This window comes from Anoplopoma fimbria, chromosome 6 (genome assembly GCF_027596085.1).
Source record: "Anoplopoma fimbria isolate UVic2021 breed Golden Eagle Sablefish chromosome 6, Afim_UVic_2022, whole genome shotgun sequence".
NCBI lineage: Eukaryota > Metazoa > Chordata > Actinopteri > Perciformes > Anoplopomatidae > Anoplopoma > Anoplopoma fimbria.
The window spans coordinates 20,119,966-20,143,585 of record NC_072454.1 but is presented as its reverse complement, the minus strand read 5'-3'; the positions used below and the strand labels follow the sequence as shown (position 1 = coordinate 20,143,585).

The following is a 23,620-nucleotide window of genomic DNA, read 5'->3' as shown; positions in this document are numbered from 1 at the left end:
CAGGAGTCACACACACACACACACACACACACACACACACACACACACACACACACACACACACACACACACACACACACACACACACACACACACACACACACACACACACACACACACACACACACACACACACACACACACACACACACACACACACACACACACACACACACACACTTTGTCTTTCTGTATTTGTGGGGACCCTGTTGACATAATGCATTTCCTTACACTAACCTTAACCATTACAACAGGACACACTTATAACAAGTGCGTCTCTTTTAATCTGACCAACACCAAGTCTGGACCGGCCAAATGTCCTCACAATGCAGAAATAAATATCCTTGAAACGGTAGCAATTGTGTGTGTGTGCGTGTGTGCGTGTGAGAATGTGCCAATCTAGCGGCCCTGCATCCTGTAATGGTGAGACAGTGAGAGAGGAAACACAGTGAACTAACACAGTGTGGTTGACAGTGATAGCTACACGTATACATTACAGCACATCCTTCCTTCACTGAAACTCAAATAAAATGCTCACTTGTCTCCTTACTCTGTTGGTTCAGAACATTTGTACCGTGGTTCATACCGCCTGAGCCCACAGGAAGAGAGCTTGGCTTTTTTAGTTATTTTGACATAGTGACCAAACGGTGGAAGTACAACTTCAGGTGTCCATCACATGATGCCACGGGGCCCAAAAATGTTCTCAAAGACTTTCATTGGGTAACAGATGTCTGTCAATCAACGGATAATTTGTTTTTGTGGAGGCAAATCAACTTCCCAATATGAGCAGTGGCCGTTCTAGTAATTCTTAACTGTGGTGGTAAATGGATGTCTAGAGGTGGACACTAGGGATGAGAATGTGCTTGCACAGACCACAGACCTTTGTAAATGCATTAACATTGTACATAAATCAAGAGGCTACATGCACACACAATAATAAAGAAAATGTTTTTGAATTCTTTACTTGTCAGTAAAGCACTGGAAGGGTTTGAAGCATCAGCTGGAAAGAAGCAATGACAGCAGTGGAAATGAACGTTAATCAACGCGCTGCAGGCTCAGCTGAAATGAAGATGCTGAAAGTGTCATGTAAAGACAATGGGAGGAAAGCAGCTGAAATGCCAGTTCATGTGTAATTTATTCAAGTAGTTAGAATGGCAGTTGAAGAGAATGAGATGAATGTAAATGTAAAAGAACCCACCTCCCTGTGAGATGAATGGAGTGAACTGGATGACATAATGTTGTGAAAGGCTGGATTTTTAGCCATTAACCGCATAACAAATGTTTCTAGAACAGAAACAGGACGTTCTGGTTTCACTTTGGATATCTTGGTTGCTACACAGTTAGTGACGAAAGCCAACATTTTCAGCACAGCATCAGTTGAGGTGTTGCTGCATTTCCGTAGACCGTAAGCCTTAACCCTGGTACTGTGTTTTTAGGAGAGATGCTACATGACAAATCAAATCCCAATCTTTCACCCAATCAGCTTTAAGTGTATATAGTAACAATGTATTCATCTTCTAAGTTCACAAGAGATTTAATCGTCGTGATTGACGATAAAAATCAAATTGAATTAAATCATCACTGTATTTATTCTATCAGTCAAAAATACATATGCATTTGTGTGACTTCCTTTTCTCACAGAGCTTCCCCTATCTGCACGGGCCTATTTTTAACGCTGACCTCAGACCAGAAGCTGAGCAGCAACAGAATGATGTCCACACAGTGTTTCTCTGATGAAATGGGGGGAGAAAATGAGTTTGCTAACTGCTGATTTTCAAACAGGCAAACCACCAGAGTCACGTCACCTGCTGTTGTCAAAGCAACCCTTTTCATAAATGCATTGGTGCCATTTATTGACCTGCACCAACATTCTTTTACTGCACCGTTTGGTGTATTCGTTCTCTTTCTGTGCACTTCCACCACGGCCGCAGCGAAATCCAACCCAAAGAAAAATTATCTTCACCTCTGGTTATGTTTTGGTTCAATTTTAACAAAGCACATAAAAATTGTTTTTACAACCCAAACAGACATGGTAGAGTTCTCTACGATGTATGTATGTCGAGTCAATTTCAAAATATTAAAGTCTGCATTTTTAGTGAAATGCAACAATCTGGTGCACTTTGAGAGGAAAATTTAAAAGCTAGATATAATAATAATAATAACTTTATTTATATAGCACCTTTTAAAAACAAGGTTTACAGTGCTTTGACAGACCAGCCAGCAAGACAGTGCATAAGAAACAAAATGAAATAACAAGTGACAATCAAATAAACAAACAAAATAAATAAAATAATAAAATAAATAAAATAAATAAAATAAATAAAATAAATAAAATAAATAAAATAAATAAAATAAATAAAATAAATAAAATCAAGTGATAATGGTAAAATATAGTAAACAAATATAAGATAAAATACCAAGACCAAATGAAAATGAACCAATAAAACGACGACATCACATAAAAGCCAATCTATAAAAATGTGTTTTAAGAAGTGATTTAAAAGAGATTACTGATTCTGCAAGCCTTATCTCCTCCGGTAGGTCATTCCAAAGCCGAGGGGCCCTTATGGCAAAAGCACAGTCGCCTTTGGTTTTCAGTTTCGACTTTGGAACAACCAGAAGGGCCCCACCTGAGGATCTAAGGCTGCGAGCTGGCTCATACGGGGTCAACATTTCTCCTATGTATGTCGGGGCCAGACCCAGACGTGCTTTAAAAGTGATCAGCAAAATCTTAAAATCAATTCTAAAATGAACAGGGAGCCAGTGAAGAGAAGCCAGGATTGGGGTGATGTGATGTCGTCTGTTACAACCAGTAAGAAGCCTAGCTGCGGAGTTCTGAACCAGTTGGAGGCGAGAGAGTGACTTGTGGTTAATGCCAGAGAGGAGGGAGTTACAGTAGTCCAGTCTTGAAAACACAAATGCATGTATGATTTTTTCCAGGTCTGGGGGAGTGAGGATAGGTTTTATTTTGGAAATGGTTCTGATTTGGAGGAAACAGGACTGGACTACTTTTGTGATGTGGGGTCTGAAAGTGAAGTCGGAATCAAATAGAACTCCTAAGTTCCTTGCCGTGGATTTTATATTTAAAGACAGAGGACCAAGTGCATTTACAATAGGAGTGATGGGGTTTGATATGATGACGATGATGAAACAGCAAAAGAGTCAAAGCCACAGTTAACGGTAAACAATAAAGGAGCCTGATTAGTTGCGGTTGCCCTGAGCCAATCTTTAAAATCTAAATCAGATCCCAGTCAAGGAATGGATTATTATTAGATACATAAAACGGTAAATGGACTTGTACTTGTATAGCGCCTCTCTAGTCCACTCAAAGCGCTTTAACACCACATAACAGGACTTACTAACCACATTCACACACTGTGGGAGCAATTTGGGGTTAAGTGTCTTGCCCACGGACACATCAACATGGACTGGAGGAGCGGGGAACAAACCGCCAATCCTCTGATTGGAGGACGCCACAGCCGCCCTATACTATTGCATACATAAAACCTGATATGGTTTTATGTATAAAATGGCAACAGCGACTTAATTTAATGTTTTTTTTTGTGTTTATCAAACACCCTCTAAGACTTTCCAGACCAAATGCCACCAAACTGCTCCCGGAGGACAGGGAGGAGGAGAGCCATGATGGAAGCTAAGCTAACCCAGCTATGACCTAAGTTTGTCATGTTTTTACATGTGTAGTAAATGGGCTACAACGGTGTTTTCTTATGCATCCCTGTGGTTCATACTGACAATAGATGATCCTTGAATATCTCCAGGTGCCAAACCTGTCAGACCAATTTAAAAGCAGCCCTTGAACTTTATTAACGTTCAGGAATTGGCTCCTAGTGGCCCAATGCTTCGAGTGCACAGTAGCAGAAAATAAATGAAGAGCAGCCAGATTCAAGTACTGATACGTCAGCAAGTATCTGCAAGCCATGAAAATATGCAATATGGTTGCATATAGTGTTTACTTGTAGTAAATAAACGTGTGCTCAGTTATTGACTAATAACAGTACCTGTGCTTGTGCCACGTCGTCTCTCCAGCATCACAGATAATGCCAGACGGCTGACGTGCTATTTTTAGGCACCAGCTCCCCTCTGGCATTCACACTTTCATCTCGTCACACTTTCCTCCTTAAACACCAGTCTGATAAACCTCACTCCTATATGTGCAGATTCCAACCAATCAGACAATGCCTAGCTGCGAGGTCTCTGTCTGATTGTCCAGAGAGTTAACAGCATGGCGAGTGTGAGACCAAACAGCGCCTACAGACAGAATATATTTCAATACGGTGTTGGTGTATTCAAAGCGTAGTACTGCAGACTTTAACGTTGGGTTTCTGCTTCCTCACTCCACAGACTGACCTGAACATCCGCTCTTAGAGAGAAACTCCTCCACGTCCCTAAACATCAACCAAACCCTAAAGCAGGGGTCTCAAACTGCCGGCCACCAGGCCATTTCCGGCCCCCCTCCCCCTTCCCTACGGCCCTACATGATGCCAAAAATATTATTTTTTTATTTTTTTTCGAGTAATTTAATATAAATTTAAACCAGCATACCTAAATACATACTTAAAATAAAGCAAAATGATATTAAAAATGTATTTAGTTTGGCGCAAAGGTCAAAGGTGACCTCGGGCAGTTTTGGACAAGAAAAGAGCAGTTGTCGCGGGGCTTTTTATCAGTTGTTTACCGCGAACAACAAATGACGACGATGAACACAGACAGTTTCAAGAAAGATGGACATTGCAGTATTTTTCTGTTTAATGGAAATGCTACTTGCCTGATATGCAAGGAAAGAAATCTCTGTTTTAAAGGAATACAATCTCAAGCGTCATTACTCATGTCGCTGATATTCTATGTCCAGAATGTTCAGGAGCTGTGCGACGTGATTGAGCGCGCTGGTTTACCGTGGAACAGACTGGTGGGCATTACCACGGATGGAGCCCCATCTATGACAGGCAAAAAAAAACAGACTGGTAGCGCTGGTTCAAAGAAAGTAAGAGGAGGAAAATGCAGATCCAGCAGTCGTTCTGCACTGCATCATACACCAACAGGCACTGTGCAGCAAATGCTTGAAATATGAACATGTCATGTCTTTTGTCCTGAGATGTATCAATTACATCAGGTCCAGGAGTTTACAGCACCGCAAGTTCAGGGCCTTTTTAGAAGAAATTGAGTCAACATATGGTGATGTACTTTACTTTACTGAGGTGCGCTGGCTTAGCAGGGGTAATGTCCTGAAGAGATTTTTTGACTGAAGAAATTCATGGAAGATGGCAGAATGGATGTTCCTGAACTTGATGATCCAGGAGGGGTTATGGACATTGCATTCCTAGTGGACATAACACAGGAGCTGAACATCCTCAACCTGAAGCTCCAGGGCCCTGCTCAGCTTATCACTGCAGCTTATGAAAAATGTGAACGCCTTCTCCACAAAACTGAAATTGTGGAAAACTCAGCTTTCTTTCAAAAAAAAAAAATCCCAGCCATTTCACAACATGCAGATCTCTTGTGGAGGAGGGCACAGTGATGATGAATATGCCTGTGCTATTGCAAAACTACTGCGGGAGCTTGATCAGCGTTTTTTGCTGACTTCAAGGCACGCCGTGACACTTGCCAGCTGTTTGCTGACCCCTTCTCAGCTGATGTGGAGAGTGTCCCAAGTATGTTGCAAATGGAACTTATTGACTTGCAGTGCAACAGTGATCTAAAAGCTTAATTCAGAGAGGCACAGGGAAAAGCAGACATGACTGGACAATTCATGAGGGAATTATTTCCATCCTTCCCTGAGCTTTCAAAAGTGTTCAGTCGGGTAATGTACCTTTTTGGAAGCACATATCTGTGTGAGAATTTTTTTTTCTCGACTATGAACTACAGTACAGATCCAGGCTTAGTGATGCCCATCTTGAAGCTGTACTCAGGGTTTCTACTGTAACCTCAATCAGGGCAAATGTTGCTCAGCTGTGTGAGCGGAAGCGCTGCCAGGTCTCTGGCAAGAAATAGAATAAAGCACAAATGTATTCAGGGATTGTATTTGTTGGTTCAGCGCAATGTTTCAATAAGTTATTAAAAACAATGTAAGGAAAAAATATTTCCACTGTTAAAAACTAATATAAAAATGTATAAAAATTGCTTGGTCGATTTTCTTGTTAAGTATTACAAAGATATGTTTAAATGGAAATTAAAAAGTTAATTTTCAAAAATATTGCGCTTTCTTGTAGTGCTTGAACGTTGAAGTGGCCCTCCTATGAGACAACAATACCAGCAGCAGTGGTCCTCCTATGAGACAACAATACCAGCAGCAGTGGCCCTCCTATGAGACAACAATACCAGCAGCAGTGGCCCCATGCCAAATTGAGTTTGAGACCCCTGCCCTAAAGGAACACTTTATGATTTTCTTACAGTACCCACAAATACTGTCCACTGCCCTTTCAGTTCACCATTGGTGTTCATGGCCACATTATGAGAGTCCGGCACAGACACATTCTGATAAACACTAGTTGTATCTTCTCCTGTTGCATTTTTGACAGAGAAGCTGTGTTTGTTGTGTCATTAGGACTTCCATCCATCCGTTATCGGGTTTTCTTATTCAGGGTCCTTGGACGGGCTGGAGCTGATCCAAGCTGATTTTTGTCACTTGACCGACTATCACAAGGCTGAAAGACACACAACCATTTAACCTCACAATCACACCTTCAGGCAATTTAGAGTCAACCATGAACCTACTGAAGCTAACCTGCATGTGTTTGGACCAGGCTGCAACCTCCGGTTCTGCCGAGTGAAGCAGATGAGGAAGTGTCTTTAAACTTGCATTCTCTCTACTGACCATCAGGGGGCGACTCCTCTGGTTGTATAGAAGTCTATGAGAAAATGAATCTACTTCTCTCTTGATTTATTCCCTCAGTAAACATTGTAAACATGAGTTTATGGTCTCTCTCTAGTCTCAAGTCTTCTTCAATACAGCATGATGTTCATTTCGTAAACTATGGTCCATTTAGAGTCAAATAGACCATAAAGCAGGGTATGCTTTAGGGCGGGGCTAAACTGTGATTGACAGGTCGCCGCTGCTACCAGAGTCGTAAATGGCGTCACTCCTTCACATTCCAAATATGGTAACTTCTGTTCATTGGTTGCAAAAAAAAACCAACATGGTGACGGCCATAATCCAAGATGGCCACAGCAAAATTACCGAACTCGTGTCTTTCTAACATCAGTCCACAAACCAATGTCTGACGTCCCGATGACTATGTCTACTTCTTATATACAGTCTATGGTCTGGGCCGATTCAGTTTTTCTCTGAGCTTGAATTTCATAAACCATTTTGATAGTCAAAGCTCATGGAATGTCTCAGATGAAAGTTTGTACATTTTATTAACGATGTCTAAAAAAACTGCCAACTGGTATTTTTGTCTATTTTTTGAAAGTGTTAATTCAACTCTGTAGAGAGTGTAGAGATCCATAAACCCTGAAATAGTGTCCAGTCAGCACTGGACTTTTTGCTGTGAGGAACTTTAACCCTAAATGATTGAGCCAAAGCTTGACTAAATGGACGTTATAGTTTTATATATATATATATATATGAGGAAAGTAATAAAGCAGGACAGAAGACATGGGACAACCATCCCTACTGTCCATGCATCAGGCTATACACGATCCTCTCAGTCAGTCTTTGATGTCTGCATGCATAAACGGACGCACTTTAGCCCACGTGTTCGTGTAAAAGAACGCGCTGACATGAAGTCACCTGTAGTGCGTCAGGTGGATGCTCACCGACTGACACAATGACAGCATCAGCAGCAAATACGCGGGCGCGCGCACGCACGCACGCGCGCGGACGTCTGCGATGCTGCGCTGCAGGACTGATGTTAGATAATATTTGTTGCTCTCTTACCTTCCGTCCTGCTCCGTATTGGCTCGCGCTCCACCGGGCCCGGTTGTCCCCCGCCGACTCTGCGTTACCGGGCAGCGAGCCGGAGTCCGAATCCTCCCCCTCCTCCAGCTCCTCTTCCCCCTCCTCCCCCTCCTCCCTCTCCTCCGTCTCCCTCTCCCTCTCCTCCGTTTTCAGCCGCTTCGCCGCCCTTCCGTACTCCTCCTCCTCCTCCTCGAGCTGGTCGGCTCCTTCTGCCGTCGACATGCTCGCGGCTGCGGTGGACCTGTTGGAGAGATCTGCTCAGACGGACACCTCCATGTCGGCAGTTATCCCGTAGCGTGTCCCCGTTAAGCAGCCTCCGCGCGTCCGTCTCCGTGTCCTCGTATACCGCGCACGTCCTCCTCTCCCGGTCTTGCGTCTGTCTCTCTGCTCCTCTCAGGCAGCGCCAGTGATTTTTTTAATATGTGTGGAGGTGTGAGTGGACCGGACGCGTTCCGCCCCCTGCTCTTCTCTTATTGGCCACTCCGGTCCTGCGCCTCGAAGACACGGCGCGTGATTGGCCGGGGCTGATGCGTCAACAGCTCTCCGTGCTCTGCAGAGGAGTGCGCAAAGAAGGAGCAGAGAGGAATGGTGGGCTAGATAAAAACGGAGAGGGGACTGACTCCAAATTGCAGAGCGTAGGAAAAAGAGAGAGACATGGAGAGAGAGAGAGAGAGAGACAGAGAGACAGAACAGGTGGATGTTTGCTGCATCATTTAACAAGTTGTGGAGGGGCCTCACTGTAGACACAAACCTTTCTGAAGGTTCTTTGGACATTGTTCAGGTTGCAATGTCCACGACAAAGGTCAAACTGAGTTAGTGAGGGACAACTGGGGCTCTGGCTTTAGGATTGGTTGCATTGGTTGATCACACACATCCATCTCTATAAAATGTGTGTGTGTGTTTGTGTGTGTGGTGGGGGGTATTTGGCTGAAGGTATGATGATTTATATTCATTTCCGAGAGCGCTCTTATGTCGTGTGACAACGTTTCCTTAGCTTCCTCAACAGCTCGTGTATCTTACCAAAAGTTACTGCGTTTTCCTACAAAAGTCAGCAACTCGTGTTCCGCTCGTTATATTCATACAGTCTTTTCAAATTGTATGCATCAAAACTACTTGGTAAGGTTTAGGAATATATTGTCATTTGGGTTAAAACAACTATAAAAGTGACAAAAACATCAACTTCTTTGTTTCACACGGGGAATGAACGGCGTCCTCCCGTCTGACAGATCGCTGGTTGTTGGACCCTGTTATTGCTTTAGCTGTCTTTATACTTCCTGGTTCATGATCACGTGGTTAACGAACAACATTTTGTATCCAGCCCTTAACTGGTTGATGACTTTTGTATCCAATCACCTTTCTTACAACATTTTCCCTGGGGAATAACACAATGAAGATAAAAATATATCAATAAAGATTTCACCTTGAACATTTTGTTCATCGAGATCCCATGTGTGATTTAAGTGTTCCCTTAAGATTTTTGAAGAGTGTAGCTTCCAATGCTGGATGAGACCAGCCTTACCGTACATTTACAGTCAACTACTGACAGCAGGGCAAGAATATGCTAGAGAAGGCAGTCAAATAATACTATGTGATATCTTCACGGGTGGCATCATATAGTTTAGGTCAACACCCTCTGTGTTTACTGTGACACTCAGCGGTCCGCATACGTTTTCATAGTTTGCTCATTGGATTAAATCAACTGTCCAATCACAGCCTGGGCTAGGACCCATATTTTCTTTTTACTTTGGGCACATTGCTATCGACTGTCAATGTAATGACAATCTGTGACTGACTGTCTTGCAGACTGGAATACACCTCTTCATATTGTTTTCTAGGCTGCACGGTGGTGTAGTGGTTAGCACTGTCGCCTCACAGCAAGAGGGGCCTGAGTTCAATTTGCATGTTCTCTCCGGGTTCTCCGGCTTCCTCCCACAGTCCAAAGACATGCAGGTTAGGTTCATTGAAGACTCTAAATTGCCCGTAGGTGTGGATGTGAGTGTGAATGGTTGTTTGTTTCTATATGTCTGCCCTGCGACAGACTGGCGACCTATCCAGGGTGTACCCTGCCTTCACCCATTGACAGCTGAGATTGGCTCCAGCACCCCTGCGACCCTTAACTGGAGAAGCAGGTTACGGAAAATGGATGGATGGATGGATATTGTTTTCTGTGTTGTGATTTGATTGTACTGTGCCATTAAAAATGAATGCCCTAATGAAACATATGCTTTTCATTTATTACAACGCAGTAAATGCAAACTTAGAAAAAGGAATGCGTGTACAATATGTACTGTATTTCACTTAATTGTTTCAAATAAAAAATCTTCAGCAGTCCTGCAACAGTACAATCAAAATTAAAAACAGCTGTGTGGGTTTGTTTTGTTTGTTTGTTTATTTGACAGGGACAGTGCATATTAATAGACAAACGTGCGGGACCCTAAAATTCCCCAAAATGCAGCTCAATAGCATATGTATATTAGAACCTGCCTGACTGGTACAGTAAAGAATAATAAGAGGAAGCCATTCATTTTACCCCTTTTGGTTAATAATATTTTTTCATTCTTGTTATTTTTCTTTAACACACACACATTGGTCCAAAATACGCACCCACAGGATTTAATATGCATTTTTATGGCGAAATGTCAGAGTTATTATATACTATACTGTATGTTTCAAACTTAATACCCCAGCTTGTGACTTTGTAACAACAACTCATTTAAAAACATATCCTACTTTTTAACTTCTCCTCTGCATCTTATTATGAGCACATTTGTAGTTTTTATGGTTATTTGACAGACTTAAATGATGTATCTCATTGTTGTCTCATGAGGGTATAACAAGCAGTACAAATCCTACATTTTTCAGGGTTCAGTTCCCCAAAGCAACAAAAAAGTATTCTCACTTCCCTCCAGAGATCTCTCACCATGCAGATACTTTTGGTTTTTTAAGTCTAGGTTTTAAGATGTCTGTCACTACCCAAAACTCAGTGGAGTTGAATGGAATTTAATTTGTTTCTCTCACTGTACTGAAAGCAACATCTCTTTTGATCATCTATTATAGGACAAGACACTCTCAACAAGACACAAACAATTTTCTATGGAGGCAAACCAGAGCCAGCCATTATTTCTCACTGGTTAAACAGGGATCTGTACGTCCCTGGGTCCTGGAGGTCAGGGGCCCCCATTGGCCGAATGGCTTGGGGTTGGGATGGCAGTTCTTCTGTCTACATGTGAAAGCACCAGCTTTCTCACAGTTATACATTTTGGTTTTAAAGAGATTTAAGTAGATTAAGAAACAAAACTGAACCTGCTGATGGTTTAGTTTTGTCATTGTGGTCAGTAGCTTCCTTCCTCTAGCTACATGGGAATGTACAAGTCAGCAGCAGTTGCATGTATAATGTCAAATTTTTATGTTATTGTAGTTACTGTGTATTTAGCAGACTGTTTGCCTGTTAACGTTAGCACGCTGAGCTGCTAATGCGGCTAGCTTAGACTGTAGGTCCCCAGGCTGGAGTAATGTAGTAACGTTAGTGTGGCAGTGGGCGTGGTCTGCGCTCAGCTGCAGGGGAGAGAGGTGTGGGAGTGGTTCATGGGAACAGTGCCGTGGTGAGTTCAATCAACACAGCTGTAATGTGGTGCTAATTATGCTGAATCTACTTAAGCAGTAGCAGACGGGAGTTCGAGAGAGGAACAGTCAGACGAGGACTGAGACGAGAGCGTGAAGCCATCAGAGTGGTGGCGTTCCGGGAACGTTGGACCGAGTGCGCCCGAGAAGCCGGGCAGCGAAACGGAGCGCACGACGGTCCGCATTTTGTGTTGTATTTTGAATGAAATAAATATACCTTTGCTAAACTTACCCGCTGAAGCCGTATCTGTGTTGGGGAGAACCTACGGTAGTCGAGAGTCGGCTACACTGGCGCCTGAAGAGGGACCTCAACACGGGGATGACGGAGCAGCAGACACAGCCGGTGGCGGCGTTGGCCCAGATGCTGGGGGAGATCGCGGCCATGCACCAGCAACAGGCAGAGGTGAACGGGCGGCAGATGGAGGCACTCCACAGCCAGGCGGAGATGCAGACCCGGGTCCTGGAGAGCCTGCTGTCCCGGTCGGGGGCGGCGGCTCCGCCCCCTCCGTCACCGCTCACGGGCATCGCGCTCCACAAGATGTCCGCGGAAGACGACCCGCAGACCTTCCTGGAGATGTTCGAGGGGACGGCGGCAGCGTGCGGGTGGCCTGCCAGCGTCCTCGCGGGGAAATTTTCAGGACATAAAAAAAGCCGTCCTTGATAGGATGGGTTTCTCCCCCGAGGACCACCGTCGCCGGTTCCGGGGCACGAAATGGACACCCACCGACCGTCCTTTCGTGTATGCCCAGAAGCTGAGGGACGCGGCTAACAGGTGGCTACAGCCAGGGGAGTCTGATGGTGAGCAGAAGATGCTGGAGAGGATCACGATTGAACAGTTTGTGGAGGGGCAAAACGCATAGAATTAGGGCTGCGGTTAGCTCCCGCCTTGCACACCCACTGATTTTAGGCACGGATTGGTCTGGGTTCCATACGTTAGTGGGGCAATGTGTGGGTGTGCGATCGCGACCGGCAGGGACATGTGGGATGTGTGCTGTGCTCAGTGGTGATGCAAGGTTGTCCGATGCTGCTGAAGGGGAGGGGGAACCGGTGGTGCCCTCACAAGGGGCCCCGCAGGTTCCCGAAATACACTCCATGGAAGATTTTCCACTGGAGCAGTCTCGTGACAATACTCTACGCTTTGCCTTCGACCAAGTGATACAAATTGATGGTCACATGGTACACCCTGACACACCACCGACATACCCACACTTTTCATTGGTTAGGGATAGACTGTATAGAGTGAGTCGTGACACTCAGACTGGTGAAGATATTACCCAATTGTTGGTGCCGGAAAGCCGTCGGGAAATGGTTTTTCGGTGCAACACAGTGCCGCTGCGCACTATCTCTGCAAAGAGTGTTGCGCAGGCACTATTTCAGGTCATCTCCCGAGTTGGAATCCCGAAAGAGATTCTGACCGACCAGGGCACCTCGTTTATGTCACGCACATTAAGGGAACTATGCGGTTTATTGGGCATCAAGGCAATTCGGACTAGCGTTTACCACCCACAGGCCGATGGCCTTGTTGAGCGCCTGAATAAAACCTTGAAGTCCATGATCCGTAAGTTCATACACGATGATGTCGGAAATTGGGATAAGTGGCTTGACCCTCTGTTGTTTGCAGTGTGGGAGGTGCCCCAGGCCTCCACATGATTTTCTCCCTTTGAGCTGCTGTTTGGCAGAAAACCACGTGGGGTTCTGGACCTAGTTAAGGAAAACTGGGAGGAGGGTCCGAGCCCAAGCAAAAACGAGATTCAATACGTCCTGGACCTGAGAGCAAAACTCCACACACTGGGGCAATGTTCACGGGAGAATTTGCTCAGGGCCCAGGAGCGTCAACAACGCCTGTACAACAGAGGGGCTAGGCTGAGACAATTTGCACCGGGAGATAAAGTACTTGTATTACTTCCCTCTTCCAGCTCCAAACTGCTCGCTAAGTGGCAAGGGCCCTTTGTGGTCACACAGCGAGTGGGCGATATAGACTATGAGGTTGTGCGTTCTGACAGGGGAGGGGCAACACAAATTTACCACCTCAACCTCCTCAAAGCATGGAGAGAGGCAGAGCCTGTTTCTCTGGTGACTACCGTGAAAGAGAGGGATGAGTTGGGGCCTGAGGTGCCAAATTCCACCAATCCAGCCTCGCTCCGTTGTGAAGACCATCTCACTCAGTCCCAGAGAGCAGATGTGGCTGCGTTGCAGCAGCGCTTTGCTGATGTGTTCTCCCCTCTGCCAGGACGCACCAACCTTATACAACGCCATGTTGAAACTCGCCCAGGCGTGACAGTACGATCACGGCCTTATCGGTTGCCTGAACACAAAAGAAAGGTAGTTCAGAAAGAATTGAAAGCTATGCTGGAGATGGGGGTAATAGAAGAGTCCAATAGTGCCTGGTGTAGCCCCATTGTTCTGGTTGTCAAGAAGGATGGGTCTATACGGTTCTGTGTGGACTACCGCAAGGTGAATGACGAGTCACGGTTTGATGCCTATCCAATGCCCCGGGTCGACGAGCTCCTGGACCGGCTCGGCACGGCTCGTTTTTTCACGACACTGGATCTGACCAAGGGCTACTGGCAGATTCCCTTATCTCCAGAGTCCAGGGAAAAGACAGCTTTCTCCACTCCGTACGGATTGTACCACCGTCACACTTCCTTTCGGGCTGTTCGGTGCCCCAGCCACATTCCAACGTCTCATGGACCGGGTACTGCATCCACACGCTGCTTATGCTGCCGCCTACCTGGATGATGTGATCATCCACAGCAACAGCTGGGCGGAGCACATGCAGCGGGTGTCCGCGGTGCTTGAGTCTATGAGACAGGCTGGGCTCACCGCCAACCCGAAGAAGTGTGCGGTTGGACGGAGGGAGGTACGGTATCTGGGGTACCACTTGGGTGGAGGGCAGGTTCGTCCCCAGGTCGACAAGACAGCAGCGATTGCAGCCTGCCCGAGGCCCAAGACCAAAAAAGAGGTGAGGCGGTTCTTGGGGCTGGCAGGGTATTACCGGCGGTTCATCCCCAACTTCGCCGACCTAACCAGCCCCCTGACTGACCTGACTCGAAAGGGTGCCTCAGATCCGGTCCAGTGGACGGAGCAGTGCCAGCTGGCGCTTGAGAGAGTAAAACAGGCCCTCTGTGGGGAACCTCTTCTCCACACACCTAACTTCTCTCTCCCTTTTATCCTGCAGACTGATGCCTCGAATAGGGGGCTGGGGGCCGTTTTGTCCCAGGAGGTGCAGGGGATCGACCGCCCAGTGCTTTACATCAGCCGGAAGCTGTCTGAGAGGGAGTCTCGCTACAGCACAGTGGAGAAGGAAGGCCTGGCGATCCGGTGGGTGGTCGATGCCCTGCGTTACTACCTCCTGGGACGCCCATTCACCCTCTATTCGGACCATGCCCCTCTACAGTGGCTCCACCGCATGAAGGATGCCAACGCCCGGATCACTCGGTGGTATCTGGCGTTGCAGCCTTTTAAATTCAAAGTGGTCCATAGGCCGGGGTGCAGATGGCTGTGGCAGACTTCCTTTCCCGCTCACAGGTGGGGGGAGTAGGCTAGGCCGGACGGCTCCCCGGCCTAAGTCGGGCGGTGGAGGTGTGTGGCAGTGGGCGTGGTCTGCGCTCAGCTGCAGGGGAGAGAGGTGTGGGAGTGGTTCATGGGAACAGTGCCGTGGTGAGTTCAATCAACACAGCTGTAATGTGGTGCTAATTATGCTGAATCTACTTAAGCAGTAGCAGACGGGAGTTCGAGAGAGGAACAGTCAGACACGCGGAACGAGGACTGAGACGAGAGCGTGAAGCCATCAGAGTGGTGGCGTTCCGGGAACGTTGGACCGAGTGCGCCCGAGAAGCCGGGCAGCGAAACGGAGCGCACGACGGTCCGCATTTTGTGTTGTATTTTGAATGAAATAAATATACCTTTGCTAAACTTACCCGCTGAAGCCGTATCTGTGTTGGGGAGAACCTACGGTGGTCGAGAGTCGGCTACAGTTAGGTAATACAAAGAGTGACTGTGTGGAAATTAACGCAGCTAGACAGGAAGGTAAACAGATAGGTAGACAGATTTGTTGGTAGACAGGTAGGCAGACAGGTTGGACTTGAGGAAGGTAGACGGACAGGTATATAGACAGGTAGGTAGGCAGGTAGTTAGACAGCCACAGACATCCACTCATCATCTTTAACCACTTATCCTGTTCAGGGTCTGGGGAGCTGGAGCCGATCCTAGCTCTCATTGGGTAAAGGCAGGGTTCACCTGGACAGGTCTCCAGACTATCACAGGGCTGACACATAGAGACAGGCAAACATGAACACTCACATTCACACCTATTCATTTCGAATCAAGCCACATATAACTGCTTTTTATTTTTTTGTCAGAGTATTTGATTAATTGATTGCTGGATGTCATGAGAGTTTATGACAAGAGTATTTAACATGTTGTCGAATATGAATACCAACACTACCTTTAATGTGACTGATCACACTATTTAGATTTCAGTTTTCCTTTTCCAGGTGTCTGCTGTGAAAAGGTTCGCAATACTTAATTTGCAATCAAAAACTGTTCAAAACTTAATCTCCCTGTTAAAACTTTTCAGTTCATTATTTGACATATATATACTTAAAGAATGTAAGGAATTATTTGAGGGTGTTTTTAAAGCAACAAAACCTGATGTACCAAAGGGTCAACTAGATTGATCACTCCTGGGTTAAGTCATGAATGAATGAACAACATTAATATGATCTGAAATAAATGACATGTGAGGATGGATATTCATTTATCACCACTAATTATAAGCATACATACAAATCTGCTTTTACATCAGACAGAAGGAATGGCACATGTTCCTAGTTACTTTAACAACGGCTCTGTTCTATTTAAGTGTCCCAGTAAGCCATGACAGTGAGCCAGCAAGCACAATTCCTGACCCTCAAGCTGAAGCAGCTAAATGGAATCCAGCCATCCTTCATTTCATTGTTCACATCGGTGCTTTTCCTGCTGTGACATGTCAAAATGTTGCATTTTTACATCTTTGATTGAACACAAAGTATTTTACTGGGAAATAGTGTACACTACATTACTGGTCACAAACACAGTAAATTACTGTGGATTTCACAGGACTTTTTTTTACAGGACTATGCTGTGAAAAAAGGCCAATGATATACAGAATGTAGAATTCACTTTCACCTTTTAATGCAGTTTTTGCACTTTGTATATAATTGATATATTACATATTTACTAACAGGAATTGAAACAGCATGCAACGTCAAATTATAATCAAACTGCATCTGTAGAACACAGTTTAACTTCATAAAAGTGTTTCTGAAGATGGAAGACTTGTTTTTCTTCTTTTATGTGGGCTCTCTGCTTCTGTCTAACCACTGTTTAGCATGACCACTCTAAACTAAGAAAAGGATCGCATAGTCGCTCCTCCTCCGTTATACTATTGGCTGGTTCATTTAGGGACCTGCAGCCAATCAGTCCATCTGTGGGTATATAAAGGATTAGGGGCTGCACTTCCAGTGTTGACAGCTTGGCGAGTTTCTCACTAGATTTAGCGACTTTTCAGATCCGCTTAGGGTGTTTAGACTAGCGACAACTTTAGGAATGTATGAATTCATTACCATGCACGCTGCTCACTTTAAATCACAGTCAACAGCTGTTCTGTCAACAGCTTGGGGTCTCTACCAGAACTTTTTGGAGCATGCACTAAAAGCACCAGAGCTCTCATGCCAATTAAATATTTAGTTGAGAAGTTTTCCATTAGACCTAATTCAGCAAACTTGTAAAATGTATAATAAGGAGTATAAGAGCAATCCATCACTCAAGATTTATTTTTATAGCACTGTTTACAAAATTGCATTGTCACAGAACTCTTCACAGATCACATAGAAACCCACATTTTGTGTCACTGGCATTCCCACCCTGCTTTCAGATCTACCACCCACGTTACTGCTGTCTCTCTGCACAGCCTGACACTGTGCATTGTTCTTGTTGTTCTTCGTTTTAAACTTCAACTGCAGTGACCTAATTTATAACTTCATTTTATAAAAGCTAATCACGCATCCAGTCTTCTCTCACTCAGCTATGTCACAACTATTTTTGCTTTTCTACTGTGTCGCTCCTCAGGCTCTTTGAGTTTATTTTGACTCAGTCCCACATTCAGAGCACCAAATGTGGATTAACCCACCGCTGAAAATAAACATGCAACAAACGAAGGATTTCATCCTATCTGAGTAAGGTTAATGAAAAACTACAGTGCATAAAAATGACACTACATATTTCTGTGAGGGATTTTAAAGATCTTTGTGTTCAGTTCGAATCAGTGGGCTTGGAGCTCAGAACCACGGCCATGGTGTGGAAGTCAGAAATAATGAGAGACGAACTAACACATTGCTGGGTGGGTCTGTTGACAATAAGAGCATCTTGAATACTGAAAGCCTAATTCTTAAAATCTACTAACTGACATACAATAATATATGAGATTGTTTTTCACCTATGGCAGGCTGAGTGGTTCTGATTATGGAAAGTGATCTGATCTTGATGTGTAAAATTGAAGCGAAGCCCCTTTAAAAAAAAAAAAAAATTCCATTCATTCCATTGAAAGTTGTTCGGTGGATCTTGAAGCAAAAAAAGTTTTTCATTTTGAGTTTAAAATTCAGATGTAACTACCCGGATCTTCCGGCAGTAGCCCCCTTCATTTCCTTCACCCCGCCTCCCAGCCCTCGGGCCAGCCTCAGTCTCGGGCAGTGTGCGAAATACCCGGTGGCAATCGGGGTGTCCTGTCCATCCCCCGTCCTCAAGTGCCGATCAAGGGGTCTCGGACCCCCCCTGTATTTCGCACCCTGGTCTTGGGCCAAGCTGCAACCTCCGTGATTGAAAAATTAAGCCAAAGCAGAAGTGGCTAAAAACAGCGGTTCATCACATGTCCACTTGAGGCTCCAACAGCGAGTCATTCCCATAGACCTCAATGTTAAAATGCCCAACTTTAAAACAGAAATTAACATGTTTAGAGCCTGGTACAAAAAACGGGTTTGGTCTTAAATATCCCCGTTTATGACAACTGTACGAGGTGAATTTTTGTAAAACTCAGCTGTTTGGATTATATTAAGGCTTAAAGTTATGCATAATTAAGGGCATCATCGCTTTGATTGACAGGTGGGTGCTATCACGGTCGCTAACTGTCTGTTCTTCTGCATCATCTAGGCTCACTCCAGATCCACCTCTTTGCCCATTTTGAGAGTAAAGCTCACTGCCAAGGAGGTGAAATCTGGAACCTCTCACCTTGAGCTTCACAACGGCTCTTCAGAAACCTCTGGGTGATGTTTCATACATGCAGTCTATGTCTCATGAACGGACACAACCCTTGCAGAATTCTTGCAGGGTTATTGCTAGAAAGGATCCGTCTCGTGTAAAGGAAGTTTGTGTTTGTGTCTGACAGGCGGCCTCTTGCTCGTCGTCTTGTATCTCTACACAGGTTGTGTTTGTAGTTCTATGTGACATGTTTACATGCTAATTTAAAATTCTGTGTATTATTTGCTTAAGATAGAGGCTCTAGTGATGTAAGGAAGTCATGAATCAAGTTCAAGGTGATGGTTTATTTCTTGCGGCAGGGTCTGACAGTCTGCCCCCCTTAGTTCTGGTTCCCCTGTGCAACCCTTCCCTCCAGCAGGGTCCAGCAATACGGGCGGAGGAGAAGTGAGATGGGTAGAAGCTGCTGCCGGCGCGAGGCTCTCCTCCTCAAGCTGGAGTCTGAGCTGAAGGAGTTTCTGGTGAACCTGAATGATTTAATTTGATTTCACCAGAATTCCAACCCGGTGGCACAGATGAAGAGTATTAAGAATGACTTTATAAAAATAGACAATTCGATGGTCTTGTTTATATGAAGGCCACATAGAAACACCAAGATTACATTAAAACTGTTTTAGGACCAGCTTAAAGTCAGTGAAAAGTCATTAACAGTCGCCTTTCCCCGCTTTGAATCCCTATCAAGTTTGTTATTCTCCCGAGTTACCACTATTATCCAAGAACCTCATGTCATTTAAAAATGAAAGACTCTTTCGAGCCTTACCCATCTTGCCGGCTTAAAATGTTTCAGTGGAATGTTTCAACATGCTATAAGTAAGTCTGTGGTTCAAATATCACATTTGTGTGTCCAGCGTGTTTCTACATGAGTGTATGCAGTCTATCTGTGTCTGTGTGGCCGGGCTTGTGTGTTCTGGGAGTTAAGTCACAAACGGAATAATGCAATTGCATAAAAGAGCCGTTTTCTGTTCCTCCCTGTCTGAGCCTGCAAACTTAATCTTGATCTGGCCTTTTCCCACGCAGCCTGTTTTCACGCTGACAGTGCGGTTCAGATCAGCTTTCAGCAGCTTGGCCTGTTGGACAAGACTGCAGCTGAAACATGAGACGTTCAGATGATCCTCTCACTTAATACTTTCAAAAGGGTGTGATTCACAGACACAAACAATGGGTTTATGGGGAGTGGAGTCAGTAATTAAATTACTCACACCCAGCTCAGAAGTTTTCATTATTGTTAGTGAGTCCATTTTTAATCACCATTGTGGACTAAGGGTGCTGGCTTTAGGCCTTGATGAGATATGGTGTATTTTAGCAGCCTGGGGCAGGTGAAGCTGATGTGGAAGTGTCTTAAAAATTGCATTCTCTCTAATGACCATCAGGGGGCAACTCCTCTGGTTGCAAATAGAAGTCAGATTGTATAGAATTCATCCATTATTATTATTAGTCACATTACTATTACTATTCTCTGTACCATTACGCTTATTGGCTTTGCTCCTACCCTTAAACCCTTTTCGCTTTCTCTCCTCTTAGATTTCCATGCATCGTTGTGGTACCTGAACTGTGGTGGTGCCTCCTGCTGTGACCCAGCTGACACCCACTGCTACTTCAATTATTATTATTATTATTAGTCACGTTATTATTATTATTCCATATATCATTATTTTAATTCTACTATAGTCATTGCTGCTTTTATTATAAGCAGTCTTCATTTTCTCCTTCGTTACCCTGCTTACTACTCTTATTATATGAATAATTTATGTCATATACATTGAATGTGTTGTATCTCTGTTATGCTGTTCATTCTGTACACGACATCTATTGCATTCTGTCCATCCTGGGAGAAGGATCCCTCCTCTGTCGTTCTCCAATAGGTTTCTTTCTTTTTTCTCCCTGTTAAAGGGGTTTTTAGGGGAGTTTTTCCTGTTCCGATGTGAGGGTTCCGGGACAGAGGATGTCGCATGTGTACAGATTGTAAAGCCCTCCGAGGCAAATTTGTAATTTGTGATTTTGGCCTTTACAAAATAGACTGAATTGAATTAAATTGAATAGAAGTCTATGAGAAAATGACTCTACTTCTCTCTTGATTTATACCCTCAGTAAACATTGTAAACATAAGTTTATGTTCTCAATCTCTAGTTTCAAGTCTTCTTCAATATAGCATGATGTTCATTTAGTAAATTATGGTCCATTTAGAGTCAAATAGACCATAAAGCAGAGTATGCTTTAGGGCGGGGCTTACTGTGATTGATAGGTCACTGTCGCTACCAGAGCTGTATACGGCGTCTCTACGTCACTCCTCCACATTCCAGATATGGTAACTTCTGTTCATTGGTTGCAAAAAACAACAACATTGTGACGAAGTAATCCAAGATGAGGACGGCGAAGTAGCTGAACTAGAGGCTTCAAAATGGCAGTCTACAAACCAAAGGGTGATGTTACGATGACTACGTCCACTTCTTATATTCAGTCTATGTTTTTTTGTCATTGTGGTTACTTTGGTTGGATACCTGTCACTACATGACTTTACCCATGGTGACCGTGACGCCTACATGGAATTTGACTCCGTTACTCACGCTCACTGGTACACAGAAACAGACAAATAAACAAAAAATAAAAAAGGATAAACGTTAACTATTTTGTACACAAAATATTAAAAGCAAGAGTATATATACTGTATATATGAACATAAAAACACAACGACAATGAAGAGTAGATAAAAGTGCAAATATGCAGTGCAAGGCTGCTTGAATAAATATGTAAACAATTTTATTTTAAAGTTACCGGGTTATTGCACATGGATTTGTACCATACAGAAGATGAATGATTAATTGTTCATGAGAGTTACGGCCATGGGAAAAAAGTTGTTCTGGTGTCTGTTAGTTTTGGCGTACAGTACTCTGTAGCGCCTACCAGAGGGGAGGAGTTGGAACTGGTAGTGCCAGGGGTGTGATGGGTCTGCAGAGATGTTTCTTGCCCATTTCCTGACTCTGGAGATGTACAAGTCCAGGATGAAGGGCAGGCTGGCACCAATGATTCTTTTTGCAGACCTGACAGTCCGTTGTAGTCTGTTCCTGTCCTGTTTGGTGGCCAATCCAAACCAGACAGTGAGGGAACAGCAGAGAACAGACTGGATGATAGCAGAGTAAAACTGAGTCAGCAGCTCCTGAGGCAGGTTGTACTTCCTGAGCTGGCACAGGAAGTGTTGGGGGGCTTCTCCTGAAGTCCACTGTCATCTCCACAGTTTTGAGATTATTCAGCTCCAGGTTGTTCTGACTACACCAGAGGGCCAGCTGATCAACCTCCCATCTGTACGCAGACTCATCACTGTCCCGGATGAGGCCGATAACAGTTGTGTCGTCTGCGAACTTCAGGAGTTTAAAAGATGGTTCACCTGAGGTGCAGTCATTAGTGTAGAGGGAGAAGAGCAGTGGGGAGAGCACACATCCCTGGGGGGGGCGCCGGTGCTGATAGTCCGGGTGCTGGTTGTGATTTTTCCCAGCCTCACCTACTGTGTCCTGTCTGTCAGGAAGTTAGTGATCCACTAACAGATGGAGGCTGGCACAGTGAGCTGGGAGAGTTTGTATTTCAGTGTTTCCGGGATGATGGTGTTGAACGCTGAGCTGAAGTCCACAAACAGAACCCTTGTGTATGTCCCTGGGAAGTCCAGGTGTTGCAGCAAGTAGTGCAGTGCCACGTTTACTGCATCATCCACCGACCTGTTTGCCCGGTAGGCAAACAGCAGGGGGTCCAGCAGGGGGCCTGTGATGGCCTGAGACGGAGGATTTCTTGGGGACTGGGATGATGGTGGTCCAGTTGAAGCAAGAGGGGACTTCACACAGCTCCAGTGAACGGTTGAAGATCTGCGTGAAGATGGGGGCCAGCTGGTCAGCACAGACTTTCAGGCAGAAGGGTGACACACCATCTGGGCCAGGTGCCTTCCTGATCTTCTGTCTGTGAAAGAGCCGACTCACATCCTCTTCACAGAACCTCAGTTCCGTCTGTTGGGAGAGGTGAGGAGGTGGCAGGGGGAGTAGGTGAGTGATTGATGTCAGAGCAGTTGTGGGCTGTGTAGGTGGGCTTGTCGAACCTGCAGTAGAACACATTCAGGTCGTTGACGATTCTCCACAGGCCTCTCCACACTGACGCAGCGTCGTTGGCTGAAAACCTGTTTTCCAACTTTTCAGTGTAGCACCTCTTTGCTACTTGATCTCCTTTGTCAGTGTGTTTCTGGCCTGGTTGTACAGGATCCTGTCCCCACTACTGTAGGCCTCCTCCTTGGCCCGACGAAGCTGCCTGAGTTTGGCAGTAAACCAGGGTTTTTGTTGTTGTATGTGCAGAAGGTTTTAGTCGGCACACACATGTCCTCACAAAAACTGATGTACGATGTCACAGTGTCAGTGAACTCATCCAGGTTCGTAGCAGCAGCCTCAAAAACACTCCAATCAGTGCAGACAAAGCAGTCCTGTAACTCCAGCTTTGCCTTGTCGGTCCATCTCCACACAGCCTTGACCACAGGCTTTGCAGATTTAAATTTATGCCTGTAGGTCGGGAGAAGATGCACCAGACAATGATCAGAGAGTCCCAAGGCTGCACAGGGAACAGAGCGATAGGCATCCTTTATTATAGTGTAGCAGTGGTCCAGTGTGTTTTTGTCCCTGGTGGGACACTTGATATATGTTGTTTGTATTTTGAGAGTTCTGTGCTGAGGTTTGCTCTTCATCACACTAAACAACAAAGTTATCCACCACAAGCCCATGATCTGTACTCTTGAATATGAATACAACACTTCTCAGGCTG

General features: G+C 45.0%; 1 protein-coding gene across 1 annotated transcript in view; it reads right to left on the bottom strand.

The window, feature by feature from the left end:
* The window catches only part of LOC129092322 (heterogeneous nuclear ribonucleoprotein L-like), a 50,078-nt gene extending 41,746 nt beyond the window's left edge, over window positions 1-8,332 (bottom strand). Inside the window, exon 1 of the mRNA XM_054600233.1 lies at window positions 7,898-8,332. Coding sequence (XP_054456208.1) covers window positions 7,898-8,140 — 243 coding nt within the window. The 5' untranslated portion in view covers window positions 8,141-8,332. The remainder of the gene's footprint in view (window positions 1-7,897) is intronic.
* Window positions 8,333-23,620: the final 15,288 nt, after the last annotated feature.